Source organism: Nerophis lumbriciformis, linkage group LG13 (genome assembly GCF_033978685.3).
Source record: "Nerophis lumbriciformis linkage group LG13, RoL_Nlum_v2.1, whole genome shotgun sequence".
Lineage (NCBI taxonomy): Eukaryota > Metazoa > Chordata > Actinopteri > Syngnathiformes > Syngnathidae > Nerophis > Nerophis lumbriciformis.
Genome location: NC_084560.2, coordinates 22,720,928 through 22,735,420, shown reverse-complemented (window position 1 = coordinate 22,735,420; position 14,493 = coordinate 22,720,928). Strand labels below are relative to the sequence as shown.

At 38.6% G+C, this 14,493-nt stretch overlaps 1 protein-coding gene across 1 annotated transcript in view; it reads left to right on the top strand.

The window, feature by feature from the left end:
- The window catches only part of LOC133613734 (transient receptor potential cation channel subfamily M member 2-like), a 36,127-nt gene that overhangs the window by 3,010 nt on the left and 18,624 nt on the right, over positions 1-14,493 (top strand). The window contains exons 1-4 of the mRNA XM_061971492.1: positions 1-843; positions 6,619-6,683; positions 6,758-6,926; positions 10,886-11,066. The exon at positions 1-843 is cut by the window's left edge and continues 3,010 nt beyond it. Coding sequence (XP_061827476.1) covers positions 784-843; positions 6,619-6,683; positions 6,758-6,926; positions 10,886-11,066 — 475 coding nt within the window. The 5' untranslated portion in view covers positions 1-783. The remainder of the gene's footprint in view (positions 844-6,618; positions 6,684-6,757; positions 6,927-10,885; positions 11,067-14,493) is intronic.

The window sequence follows — 14,493 nt, the reverse complement described above, 5'->3', positions numbered from 1 at the left end:
ATGAGTGGTAGTTTGCTGCCATCTTGTGGTCAGAATCTACTCAGACAGTTGCTTTCCTGCACACAATCAGCACTTTGCTTTTTTTAAACTAATTTTTTTAATGTCATATTTTTTTTCAACTTGGTTTCCAGCAGGTGGATAGTTTATTTTTTTATTTATTAAAAAAAAAAGAAAAAGTTGTTGACAATTAAAATGAGTTACAATTTGCTATAAATACAGATAAATGCATTTGATTCCCTGCATTAAAATAGCAATTTGATCAATTTGGCTTTTGTATTTTTTTTACTTTATTTTGGTATTGCATTGAAATGAGTGAGCTTTTGCATAATGTACATTAATTTTTAAAAACAAATTTAAAAAAATCTATATTTTATGTCATTTTAATGGTGTTGTATTTTACCACTGACACACAAGAAGATGAATTGAACAATGACCCAACACTTTATGGCGACCCAACAAACAAGTCGGCAACAAGATCTCTTTCTATCTTGGATACTCTGGAGGCGTTGCCTGGCAACAAGCGCGGCGACGCCTGGAGATGAAAAATGAAACATTGCAGAGTCTGGGAGTGTGGCGTTGTTGTGCCGAACAACACACGGGTGTCTTGATGTTGGTGCAGTCCAGTGAGAGGAGGCCCAGGAGGCCACATGAGAGGTCAAGTCTCGAATTGGATTTCATCAAATCATATTAGTAGGTGTACCTAATGCTGTGTCCAGTGAGTGGACACAAACTGACTGTTTTTTCAAAATCTCCCGCAGAAAAAAAGGCAAGAACGGCCATGAGATGACACCGCAAAAGAAGAAGAAGTGTGTAATTAGTCACGCTATTCTGCGTCTTAAAAAGGTGAGTATTTTTTCCGGAAGGCATTTTTGAGTTCAGAGGTCACGGGATCAGAAACTGTTAGCATGTGGTAAAGTCAATTAAAAAATGTGTATGAAACAAACCATATTGAGCCGTAGCTCTTATTAAAGCTTGTGTTGATGGCGTTTTTTGATCTGAAATTGCACATATGTCCTCATATGACGGCGCAATTACCAGGAAAACAGATTTGGACCTTAAAGCGCTTATCTTGCATTATAAAGTCAAAACTCCATGTGCAACAAACCATACCGAGTCATATCTCATATTAAAGTCTGTGACGATTTCGTTCTAGATCTGCAATTATATTGTCAATATGATTTAATTTGATGGCACAATGGCAAAAAAACCAGATCTTGACCTTGAGGCACGTATCTTGCATTATAAAGTCAAAACTCCATGTGCAACAAACCATACCGAGTCATATCTCATATTAAAGTTTGGGACGATGCCGTTCTAGATCTGCAATTATAGTGTCAATATGACTCAATTTGATGGTACAATGGCAAAAAAAACAGATTTTGACCTTAAAGCGCTTATCTTGCATTATAAAGTCAAAACTCCATGTGCAACAAACCATACAGAGTCATATCTCATATTAAAGTCTGTGACGATGCCGTTCTAGATCTGCAATTATATTGTCAATATGACTCAATTTGATGGCACAATGGCAAAAAAAACCCAGATCTTGACCTTAAGGCGCTTTTCTTGCATTATAAAGTCCAAACTCCATGTGCAACAAACCATACTGAGTCATATCTCATAGTAAAGTCTGTGATAAGAGCTTGTGGGATTTGCAGTTATATTGTCAATGTGTCTTTGTACGATGACACAATGGGCAAAAAAACAGATTTTGACCTTAAAGCGCTTATCTTGCATTATAAAGTCAAAACTCCATGTGCAACAAACCATACCGAGTCATATCTCATATTAAAGTCTGTGACGATGCCGTTCTGGATCCACAATTATATTGTCAATATGACTCAATTTGATGGAGCAATGGCAAAAAAAACTACAGATTTTGACCTTAAAGCACTTATCTTGCATTATAAAGTCCAAACTCCATGTGCAACAATCCATACCGAGTCATATCTCATATTAAAGTCTGTGACGATGCCGTTCTAGATCTGCAATTATATTGTCAATATGACTAAATTTGATGGCACAATGGCAAAAAAACAAACAGATCTTGACCTTAAGGCAGTGGTTCTCAAACTTTTTTTTTCATCCTCCACTTTGGACAAGGGGGAGTTTTCAAGCCCCACCTGCCCCCATCGCCCCAACAGAGCGCTAATGCCAAGCTTTAACATTTTCAAATTTATTGAACATCAAGTTGTATACATTCAAACTCAATAACATAAAATAACATCAAGTTCAATAATAAATAAAATAACTGTGCAGCTGTGGTATAACTTGCATCAAGTTCAATAATAAATAAAATAACTTCCATCAAGTTCAATAATAAATAAAACAAGTGTTATAACTTGCATCAAGTTCAATAATAAATCAAAAAAAGTGTTATAACTTGCATCACGTTCAATAATAAATCAAAAAAAGTGTTATAACTTGCATCAAGTTCAATAATAAATCAAAAAAAGTGTTATAACTTGCATCACGTTCAATAATAAATCAAAAAAAGTGTTATAACTTGCATCAAGTTCAATAATAAATCAAATAAAAGTGTTATAACTTGCATCAAGTTCAATAACAAATCAAAAAAAGTGTTATAACTTGCATCAACTTCAATAATAAATCAAATAAAAGTGTTATAACTTGCATCAAGTTCAATAATAAATCAAATAACTTGCATCAAGTTCAATAATAAATCAAAAAAAGTGTTATAACTTGCATCAAGTTCAATAATAAATAAAACAAAAGTGTTATAACTTGCATCAAGTTCAATAATGAATCAAATAACTTGCATCAAGTTCAATAATAAATCAAAAAAAGTGTTATAACTTGCATCAAGTTCAATAATAAATAAAACAAAAGTGCTATAACTTGCATCAAGTTCAATAATGAATCAAATAACTTGCATCAAGTTCAATAATAAATCAAAAAAGTGTTATAACTTGCATCAAGTTCAATAATGGATCAAATAACTTGCATCAAGTTCAATAATAAATCAAAAAAAGTGTTATAACTTGCATCAAGTTCAATAATAAATAAAACAAAAGTGTTATAACTTGCATCAAGTTCAATAATAAATCAAAAAAGTGTTATAACTTGCATCAAGTTCAATAATAAATCAAATAACTTGCATCAAGTTCAATAATAAATAAAATAAAAGTGCCTTTTTGCAATCTTTGCAAAAAAAAAAAAAGAGGAGCTATGCATTTGGCAAGACAGGGCAAGTGACAGCACTTTTCCCCGGGAGAGCCACCTTGCTTCACTGTGAAACAGCACGGCTGTATGATTAGCTCCCATTTCCTCACACAGTGCAGAGAACAGTCGCACTTTCAGTGGTCGTGTTTTGATCAAATTTACCGCGCTCACAACATCTGTTAAAACCTCATTGAGTTCGGGGCTGATCGAGCTGCCTTGACGCGAGTGCTTCCCGGTGAATGACAGTGTGTGCCCGTCAGATTTTTGTTTCTCTGCAGGCGCTGGCTCTGGCTCTGGCTCGACGACCTTTGAGGTGCGAGTCACAAATGTATATATTTGTGTAATTGTGGTCCACACATTAGCCTGCTACCCATCCGCGCGAAAGTTTATTCCGCTTAGCCCCGCCCCCCTTAGTTACTGTTGCTATGTCTGTCAAACTTTCGCTTGTACCGAGAAATATAAAGCCTACAGTAAAAATAAGTACCGGTAATTTCCATTTATTTATATAGCGGATTTCACAGACAGAATCAAAGTGATTTACAGTGTGTATAGAAAATGAAAGCATAGTAAAAAAAAAAATATCTAAGAATATAATAATAAAAAAAAAAATTAAAGTGAAATTTCCTCCCGTTCCTCGCGCCCCACCTGTCATGTCTCTATTCCCCACCAGTGGGGCGCGCCCCACACTTTGAGAAACGCTGCCTTAAGGTGCTTATCTTGCATTATAAAGTTAAAACTCCATGTGCAACAAACCATACCGAGTCATATCTCATTAAAGTCTGTGACGACGCCGTTCTGGATCCGCAATTATATTGTCAATATGACTTAATTTGATGGCACAATGGCAAAAAAAAAACAACAGATTTTGACCTTAAAGCGCTTTTCTTGCATTATAAAGTCAAAACTCCACGTGCAACAAACCATACCGAGTCATATCTCATATTAAAGTCTGTGACAGTGTCGTTCTAGATCCGCAATTATACTGTCAATATGACTCAATTTGATGGCACAATGGCAAAAAAACAACAGATTTTGACCTTAAAGCGCTTATCTTGCATTATAAAGTCAAAACTCCATGTGCAACAAACCATACCGAGTCATATCTCATATTAAAGTCTGTGACGATGCCGTTCTAGATCCGCAATTATACTGTCAATATGACTTAATTTGATGGCACAATGGCAAAAACAAAAAACAGATCTTGACCTTACCATGAATTGATTAAACAAGTTGAAAAACGTATTCGGGTGTTACCATTTAGTGGTCAATTGTACGGAATATGTACTGTACTGTACAATCTACCAATAAAAGTTTCAATCAATCAATCATAAAGGCACTTATCTTGCATTATAAAGTCAACACTCCATGTGCAACAAACCATACCGAGTCATATCTCAAATTAAAGTCTGTGATAAGAGCTTGTTGGATTTGCAGTTATATTGTCAATGTGTCTCAATGACTCAATGGGCAAAAAAACAGATTTTGACCTTGAGGCGCTTATCTTGCATTATAAAGTCCAAACTCCATGTGCAACAAACCATACCGAGTCATATCTCATATTAAAGTCTGTGACGATGCCGTTCTAGATCTGCAATTAAATTGTCAATATGACTCAATTTGATGGCAAAATGGCGAAAAACAACCCAGATCTGTTACGGTTTGTACAGGGGAAGAAGATGGCACAGACAACAGGGACGTTGTTTAACTGTCTTTATTTATATATGTATATACATAATATATATAAATAATAAATGAAGTGTGTAAATAATCCAAACTATGTGTGTGGTGTGCGACTACGTGTGGAAATTACCTGTAGTGTGTTACCAGAAGTGTTGAGCGAGGGGCAGGCTGGCTCGGAGGTCCGTGAGAACAGGCAGGAAGTCGGGGACAATAGTGAGGCGTCAAAGTCTGTGTCCAGTTGGGAGGTGGAGATCCAAAAGGGGCAGCCAAAGAACCAAAGGGGAACACAGGGAGACACTGTTGCTATGGCATCCTCTGTAGATCGGTTTGCTCTATATGGTCAGGGCCGAGTGTAGGGTGGTATGATAGCGGTGATATGGCTTCGGACCAGTTCGGACACTTCATGATGGTTGGTGTAAGCGCTACTGACCGGTAGTCATTTGGGCTGCTGGCGTTTACCTTCTTTGGCAGGGGGATTATTGTGGAGGACTTTAGGCAAGGTGGAATCAAGCCCTGTGATAGGGACTGGTTGAATATCTTAGTAAAGACATCAGCCAGTTGGTCCGCACAGTCCTTCAGAACCCTTTCTGTCACGTCATCTGGTCCTGCCGCTTTCCTTGGGTTTACAGCTCGCAGTGTGCGCCTGACCTCCTGCACCTGCCCCGTTGCACATTAAGTTTTGTGCCAAGTGTGAAATTTGGTGAAGGAGGAATTATGGTGTGGGGTTGTTTTGCAGGAGTTGGGCTTGGCCCCTTAGTTCCAATGAAAGGAAGTTTGAATGCTCCAGGATACCAAAACATTTTGGACAATTCCATGCTCTCAACCTTGTGGGAACAGTTTGGAGCGGGCCCCTTTCTCTTCCAACATGATGAGGTCCATAAAGACATGGATGAGAGAATCTGGTGTGGATGAACTTGACTGGCCTGCACAGAGTCCTGACCTGAACCGGATCGAACACCTTTGGGATGAATTAGAACGGAGACTGAGAACCATGCAGGTCTTCTCGACCAACATCAGTGTGTGACCTCACCAATGCGCTTTTGGAAGAATGGTGGGAAAATTCCTATAAACACACTCCGCAACCTTGTGGACAGCCTTCCCAGAAGAGTTGAAGCTGTAATAGCTGCAAAAGGTGGACCGACATCATATTGAACCCTATGGGTTAGGAATGGGATGGCACTTCAAGTTCTTATGTGAGTCAAGGCAGGTGGCCAAATACCTTTGGCAGTATAGTGTATCTCGTATCTAAGTATATGATAGCATTAAAAAAAATGTTGTCCTTTCCAGCCCTTCTGTGTGTGACCAACAAATACTTTTACATTTAGCAGCTAAAAATTGGTAAAAAGTAAGCAATAAATATGTGAGGGCAAAAATACATCTGTCCACTTATTTGTGAATTGTCATTAATGCAAGCTAAGTTATGTTTCCAAGTGCTGCATATTTCATGCTTTTTGTGTTATAAAGTGGTAATTAATCCCCCCATCAGTGATGTAATGTACTATCGATCCTTCACTGGCATCTGACTTTCAGTAAATGGGAGGTCTGGCAGCCTGCTCACTGACATCACGCAAATATAATCTTGAGAGGAATGAGACAGCAGAAACAGAAGCTATTCCATCCTGTTACCTGCTAGCCTCTCTTCCCCGTAGCCTTGCATCCGCCATGGCGGAGACAGGAGGGTCTCAGCTGATTCAAAACCTGACCTTAAGTGCGAGTGGCGCCATAAAGCTTCTTTCTCTTTCGCCCACTTTCCAGCATGTCGCCTGGATCAGACACAACATCCGCAAGATGGAGTGTTGCTTCTTCACAAAAGGTGTCAGGTAGGATGACTTCTTCTGTCCAAAAAAAGTTCCGCGAAATGACCTCTTGATGGACCCTGGGCGACCTCTTGCAGAGAGGACGTGTGCATGTGCGGCTACGGGAAGAGCGAGCATGCGGCCGAGGCCGTCAACGAGGACGACTTCAGCGGCGAAGCGTGGGACGGACACAGACATGTCCGTGAAGTACCCACAGACGCTTTCGGGGACATCAGCTTCGGTGGTTTGAGGCAGATGACGACGAAGGTGAAACATCACATTTACTTTCTTCAATCTTCTAACTCCCTTTGAGCAAACAGACTACCAAAAAAAGAAGAGAAAAAAAAGTATCAGTTTCTGCAATCAGTAGTGTGCACTTGATAAGAACGAGGCAGTAACTAGTAAGGTGCAACAACAAAATCTTGAAACACTATCACAAACTAAAAAAATAGTAACACAAAATATAACACATTTGTATGTAAAGGATATTGACATTAGATGACAGGATACAAATAATAAACAAAAAAAGAGGACTTAATGCCACAAATCACAGCATGTATTACGTCATGTGGTACATGGCATCCATTTTATTTGTGATTATGTGGCAGGGGGAATGCAACAAAATGTGTGTGTATATATATATATATATATATATTTATATTTGTCATATATATATATATATATATATATATATACATATATTTATATTTATCATATATATATATATATATATATATATATATGTATATATATATATATGTATTATATATATATTTATCATATATATATATATATATATATATATATATATATATATATATATATATATGGATGGCTACCAAAAGCGCCTTATTGCAGTGAAACTTGCCAAAGGACATGTAACCAAATATTAACATTGCTGTATGTATACTTTTGATCCAGCAGATTTGCTCACATTATCAGTAGACCCATAACCAAACTTCATGAATGTTTTTTGTGACCAACAAGTATGTGCTCCAATCACTCTATCACAAAAAAATAAGAGTTGTAGAAATTATTGGAAACTCAAGACAGCCATGACATTATGTTCTTTACAAGTGTATGTAAACTTCTGACCACGACTGTATATTAACAGACAGGACTTTTGCAGTCACGATGAATGGTCACTTTTTAACCGAGTTCTTGGAGTGCGTATTCTGTATTAAAAACTGGTTGTCCTCAAATTTCCTCCAGATTAATTCTAACAAAACGGAAACTGATCAATAACTCCCTTGGGGCTCTGGGTGCATCTGTTAAAAGCAGCCTCAGAAACCTTGGGGTTGTGTTTGATCAGTCCATGTCTTTGGAGTGTCACTACCGTCAACTGACCAAAAACTGTCAGAAATATTTTTAAAGTGAGAAATTTGTTGTCAAAATTCGATCTCGAAATGCGTTCATTTCGTCGCGTATTGACTATTGCAATTCTCTTTTCACTCTATTTAACAAGTCAACGCTAAAGAGACTTCAGACTATACAAAATGCGTCTGCCAGACTTTTGACCGGTGCACCCAGAACAGCCCATTATACCCCCATTTTTATCCAGTCTTCATTGGCTTCCAGTCAAATTCCGCATTGAGTTTAAGATTTTAGTCCTGACTTTCCGTGCGTTGCATGGTGGGGCCCCTCAGTACATCACTGACTTGCTATGCCCCTACTCTTCAGGGCGTAGCCAGGGTCTTCTAAAGATCCCCAAAAACGTGTTTTAAAACCCGTGGAGACCTGGCATTCCAGGCTATAACTCCCAGACTCTGGAACAATTTGCACCAGTCCCTCCATAATCTTGACTGTGTTGAAACCTTTAAGAAACATTTGAAAACTTCTCTTTTTAGTAAAGGTCTTAGTTAATGCACCTTTTAACTATGAATTTTAAAATTGTTGTTATACTTCACCTATGTTTTTTGTGATTTTATCTGTGAAAAGCGCTTTATAAATAAAATGTACTTACTTACCGTATTTTTCGGACTATAAGTCGCAGTTTTTTTCATAGTTTGGGTGCGACTTATACTCAGGAGCGACTTATGTGTGAAATAATTAACACATTACTGTAAAATATCAAATAATATTATTTAGCTCATTCACGCAAGAGACTAGACGTATAAGATTTCATCGGGTTTAGCGATTAGGAGTGACATATTGTTTGGTAAACGTATAGCATGTTCTATATGTTATAGTTATTTGAATGACTCTTACCATAATATGTTACGTTAACATACCAGGCACGTTCTCAGTTGGTTATTTATGCATCATATAACGTACACTTATTCAGCCTGTTGTTCACTATTCTTCATTTATTTTAAATTGCCTTTCAAATGTCTATTCTTGGTGTTGGGTTTTTATCAAATAAATTTCCTCCAAAAATGCGATTTATACTCCAGTGCGACCAGGGACGTGCACATGATTATAGAGGGGCAGGGGCTCAAAGTCAGAAAAGGGCAGGACATTTTTTTTTGGTCCTTTACACAATATGGAAATTAATGTAAAATTAAATTTGCTAATAGGAAGCTAACTACTTAGCTGTGTGTCCTTTGTAGGTAAAAGTGATTGCCATTTCTTTTGTGTCAACAAATTATTGTCATAATGAGTTAATTCACATTATCATAGGCTTGGAAGACATGAAAAGCAACAAAAAACTGGTTTATTATTAGGCTATTTATTGTTAAAGATAAGCACTTTAATATTGCACATTGAACAGTGCAACATGAACTTTGAAAAAAAAATACAAAAATAAATACCCAAATGGAAAAAACTTCAATGTGAAAATCTGTCCTTCTTCCCTTAACTTGATGAAAACACCATCAAGTTGTAACTTATGGTCTTTCTCACTTAATGCTCAGACTTAACAACTGAAACGCAATACAGGCCCAAAAATATGGACAAAGGCCAGTAGAGGGCTGTAGAATGGAGGCCACCCATACCCAAATATGCTCCTCAATGTAAATTCAGGGCTTCCATGGTGCTAGTACTTGGTTTTAGCCATGCATTAAGAGGTCTGCTACCCTTAGCTGCTTCCTGGCGCTCCTTCTCCTTCCTTTTCTGTATCCTTTCTTTTTTTGGCATTGTGCTGCAGGCATAATCAACATGAATCAAGTTTAAATACAGATGGTAATATTCCTAACAGATAACCTACATCTTATATCCCCAGAATGCTGAAATTATTATTATTCATTATATCATTATTCTTCTTATTATTATTGTTATTATTATCATTATTATTTTGTTAACCCACACAGTAATAGCAAAGTCACAATAAACTTTATATCTAAACCTCTACTGTGAGAGAAATGTGATCCGCCGTAAACACAGTGCATTTTAATTAGAAAATTAACCCGGTGTTTTATTTTGTATTTTGTACACTACTTCCTGTCCCGCACGATCCGCTCTGCTCTGTGCGGAATTGATGTGCCGTGCTCAATTGATGCGCCGTGCTCCGACGTCCGGCAAAAACAGAAGCTGACACATTGAATAATAGAATAATACATCGTTTTTCTGAAATATTACCCATATTAGATGCTGAATAAGTGGACGGCGACTAGACCATAACTCACAGGTTCAAGTTGCTCCACTGTCACGTCTCCTCAGGGACGCACTTATTGGCTCTCTCTCCTCTCACTTACTCACTCACTCACTCGCCCTCTCTCTCTTTGTGGCGGAAGCGGCAGGCTCAAACAACCCGGTATTACAAGAAAACGTGGAGTTTTTGTACTGCTGTTTTTTTTTTCATCCCTGAAATTAATAATTAATGTTATTTAAAGAAAAAAAAGAAAAAGAAAAAAAACACACACAGGCAGAGGGCACTTTTTAAGACGAGGCAAAAAAGGGCAGGGGCTCAAGCACCCATAGGGCCCTATGTGTGCACGTGCTTGAGTGCGACTTATACATGTTTTTTCCCTTCTTTATTATGCATTTTCGGCCGGTGCGACTTATACTCCGGAGCGACTTATACTCGGAAAAATACGGTGCTTACTTTGTGTCTTCTAGTGCGCCGCTATTAACTGGCGTGCCCCAGGGATCTATTCTTGGACCAGTACTCTTTTCCTTATATCTGACGCTACTAAGTTCAGTTATTGTCAAGCACAACATGTTCTTTCATTTCTATGCCGAAGACTTTATTTACTGTTTTTTCCGAACACTCCTCAATTTGGGAGTGGTTGGGTTAAAACTGAATGGTCCCCAAAACACACTGTTTTATGTTTTCCTTTCATTTTCAGTATGCTCGAGTGTCCACTGAGACCAGTCCTGAGGTCATCTACCAGTTACTGACTGAACAGTGGAAAGTGTCTCCTCCCAACTTGTTGATCTCAGTGACCGGAGGAGCCAAGAACTTCTATCTGAAGACACGGCTCAAGAACGTCTTCCAAAGGGGTCTCATCAAAGTGGCCCAGACAACAGGTTAGCATCTCTGACAGCATACAACTATACAAGTACTAACAGGTTCATCAGTCCATCAACATGTTGGTCAACTTCTGAATTGTTCAGATTTCAAAGCTAAAGTGAGTTATTTGGTTCGTTTGAGTTAGATAAGTGTCGCCCTCATAAGACCTTGATTAATGTATAGGCAGCGCTTTAGCAGTGTTTTAACATTCTTAACTGTCATACAAGTGTACAAAGTAAAATAAAATAACAATAGCGTCGCTACTCTTAATACTGTCTCCTTGTTGTTAGCATCTGCATAGGTTAATTAATTGGTGCATGTAATAAATTAATTGTATTGCTCATTTTGTCCTGAGCTGCTCTTTTTTATGGTTGTCATTACAGTTAATCTTTACCATGAATGGGAGCCTTCTGTGGTGGCATTAGATAAAAAAAACATTCTCAAATTACTAATATTTAATTTTTTTAAAATAAAAACACCCTTTTCCATTAATATTTTACGCTTATGCTTCTAAAATGTCATAACAAAACCAAATAACTAATTGTAGACTTCCGCAGGAAAGGGCAGAACAAACACCCTCCACTTTTAATTAATAACAATCTCGTAGAAAGGGTCAAGCATTTCAAATTCTTAGGGGTGAACATAACAGAAGATCTATGCTGGGACATTAACTGTCAGAGTATGTTGGTGACGAACCCCAAGATGCAGAGATGGCAGGCTTTGTCTAGGAAAACATGATTTAATTTAACACTATAGCAAAAAAAAAACCAAAAGGGTACAAACAAAAGGCGCGCACAAGGCGAAGAACAAACTTGGCTATGAACTAAAATAGCACAAAGGCTAACTGTCGACAAGAAACAAAAACACTTACTGTGACACGAAGGAACTATGACATGAGCAGAGTGAACAAAAGTAGACAGAGCTACAACGACAAGTATTATGACAGGTCGTAGTGACATTAATCCAGCACTGACTGGAGAGGAAGGCAGGTTCAAATAGCAGCTGGCTGATTGACACCAGGTGTGGCCAGGTGCCAATCAGCCACAGCTGAGGGGACAAAGCACTCAGGGAGATAATCAGGAAATAACCAAAATAAGAGCGCTGACAGGAAACAAAGACAGGAAAAACCAAAACCTAACTGAACTGTCAGTGACAAACCTGACATTAACACTGCTTCTACAGTCGGAAAGGCCCAACAACGTCTTTTTTGTTGTTGAGGAAACTAAAATGCGCAAACATTCCGCAGAAATCAACGGTCAACTTTTACAACTGTGCCATCAGCAGTGTCCTCACTTACGGATTTTTAGTGTGGTTTGCTAGCCGCACTAAAGCGAACCAACAGGCCCTCCAGCGAGTGGTTAAAGCGGCGGGGAAAATTACAAGATACTCCCAGAGATGAATGCCATGTACACAACTCGCTGCCTAAAGCGAGTACACAACATCCTGAAGGACAAATACCACCCAGCACATGGCCTCTTCAACCTGCTACCCTCTGGAAGGAGGTATAGATCGATTCGCGCCAGGACCACCAGAATGTCTCACAGTCTGTATCCCCAGGCTGTGAGACTGCTAAACGAACAGCCTGCCCCTTTGCTGCCCCGGACCATCTTATTACCTCACTCTTCACCACCTCAATAATTGTGCTCTGGACATTGCATTGCTGCAACATCAACGTAGCACCCATCAGACATCTGACTGTTTCCACCCCCACGTCCCTCTTATCGCGATCTTCCTGACAATGCTAAAATGCTAAAATGTAAACTAGTGTCAACCTGCACATCAATGCAGTTTCTATGCCGCTGGACAAAGCTCAAACGAAATCTCGTTGTTCATGTATGACTTAAGTGTTATTATGACAATGACAATAAAGGAATTGATTGATTGATTCATTCATTTTACATTTACATACTAAGATTTTATTCTTGTAAAATTGCAACTTTTTTCTTCCAAGGTTACTACTTTTTTTGTTGATATGAAGACCTTATTCACCAATATTGCTATATTCTATATTATGACTATTCTTCTAAAATAACTGTTTTTCTACATGTTTGCTGTTTTTTTGTTTTTTTCTCTAATTGTATTTTTTTAATATGTTGAGGGCAAATAAAGGGGCTTCACGGTGGCAGAGGGGTTAGTGCATCTGCCTCACAATACGAAGGTCCTGAGTAGACTTGGGTTCAATCCCGGGCTCGGGATCTTTCTGTGTGGAGTTTGCATGTTCTCCCCGTGAATGCGTGGGTTCCCTCCGGGTACTCCGGCTTCCTCCCACCTCCAAAGACATGCACCTGTGGATAAGTTGATTGGCAACACTAAAATTGGCCCTAGTGTGTGAATGTGAATGTGAATGTGAATGTTGTCTGTCTATCTGTGTTGGCCCTGCGATGAGGTGGCGACTTGTCCAGGGTGTACCCCGCCTTCCGCCCGATTGTAGCTGAGATAGGCTCCAGCACCCCCCGCGACCCCAAAGGGAATAAGCGGTAGAAAATGGATGGATGGAGGGCAAATAAAAATCCAGCCCTGGGCCAAGCTCTTTTAGATTTTGTTGCAAGTCTTGCTTGACTTTTGAGGCTTTTTTTTTTTTTTTTTACCAAACTCTAAAATGTTATGGGATGTTGAACTGCATGGTTCACGTGGCCAAATGCTTATACTATTTCTCCCATGTTTGGATTTGCATTATGTTAGTGTAACTCACAAAGAAAGCGCTTGGAACCGAATATCTTCGGATCCCAATCAGGCTGCCATTATCTGAGAGCAAAAAAAAAATATGACTCAAATATTTGCCAATATGGCTGCAATGTAAGCAGAGAGATCGGGTCAAGGTTAGAAAACCGGACATTAAAGCAGGCTGATCAATGATGTATAAACACTTAAAGCAACACCTGATGCAGTACAACAGTTGATACTTTGCTTACCGATTGCAAGACAATCAACAAAAGTTCTTAGATGTTGCAGAATTTTTTAGGTAGAAGCAAGACACACTGCGTTCATGTTGAATTACTTGTTTATGTTAGTGTGACATGATATAAGGCAAACATTTGTCAACAAGAAAAGCAATTCCATTATTGTTAGTATCATTGTAATATGTAGTATAGCATTATCCTTTCAGATTACACTTCGGTATGATGCACTGTGAAGTATTAGCCAGTACATATAGGGGTGTCCTGATCCAATATTGATATTGGTGGATATCGGATATCAGTAAAAAACAAAACATGTATCGGATTATATCAGCTTGCGTCTAAAATCTCTGATACAAACACTTACAAACAATCGCACGTTTGATTTACAAAGCTGGACATCCAGTTAACAGCTAAATGTCCTCCAATAATCATAAACATTGTAGGCTATAGGCTACTAGGAGTTAGCAGATACACAACAGCTAAGCACACAAACTAGACCAGGGGTCGGCAACCCGCGGCTCTAGAGCCGCATGCGGCTCTTTAG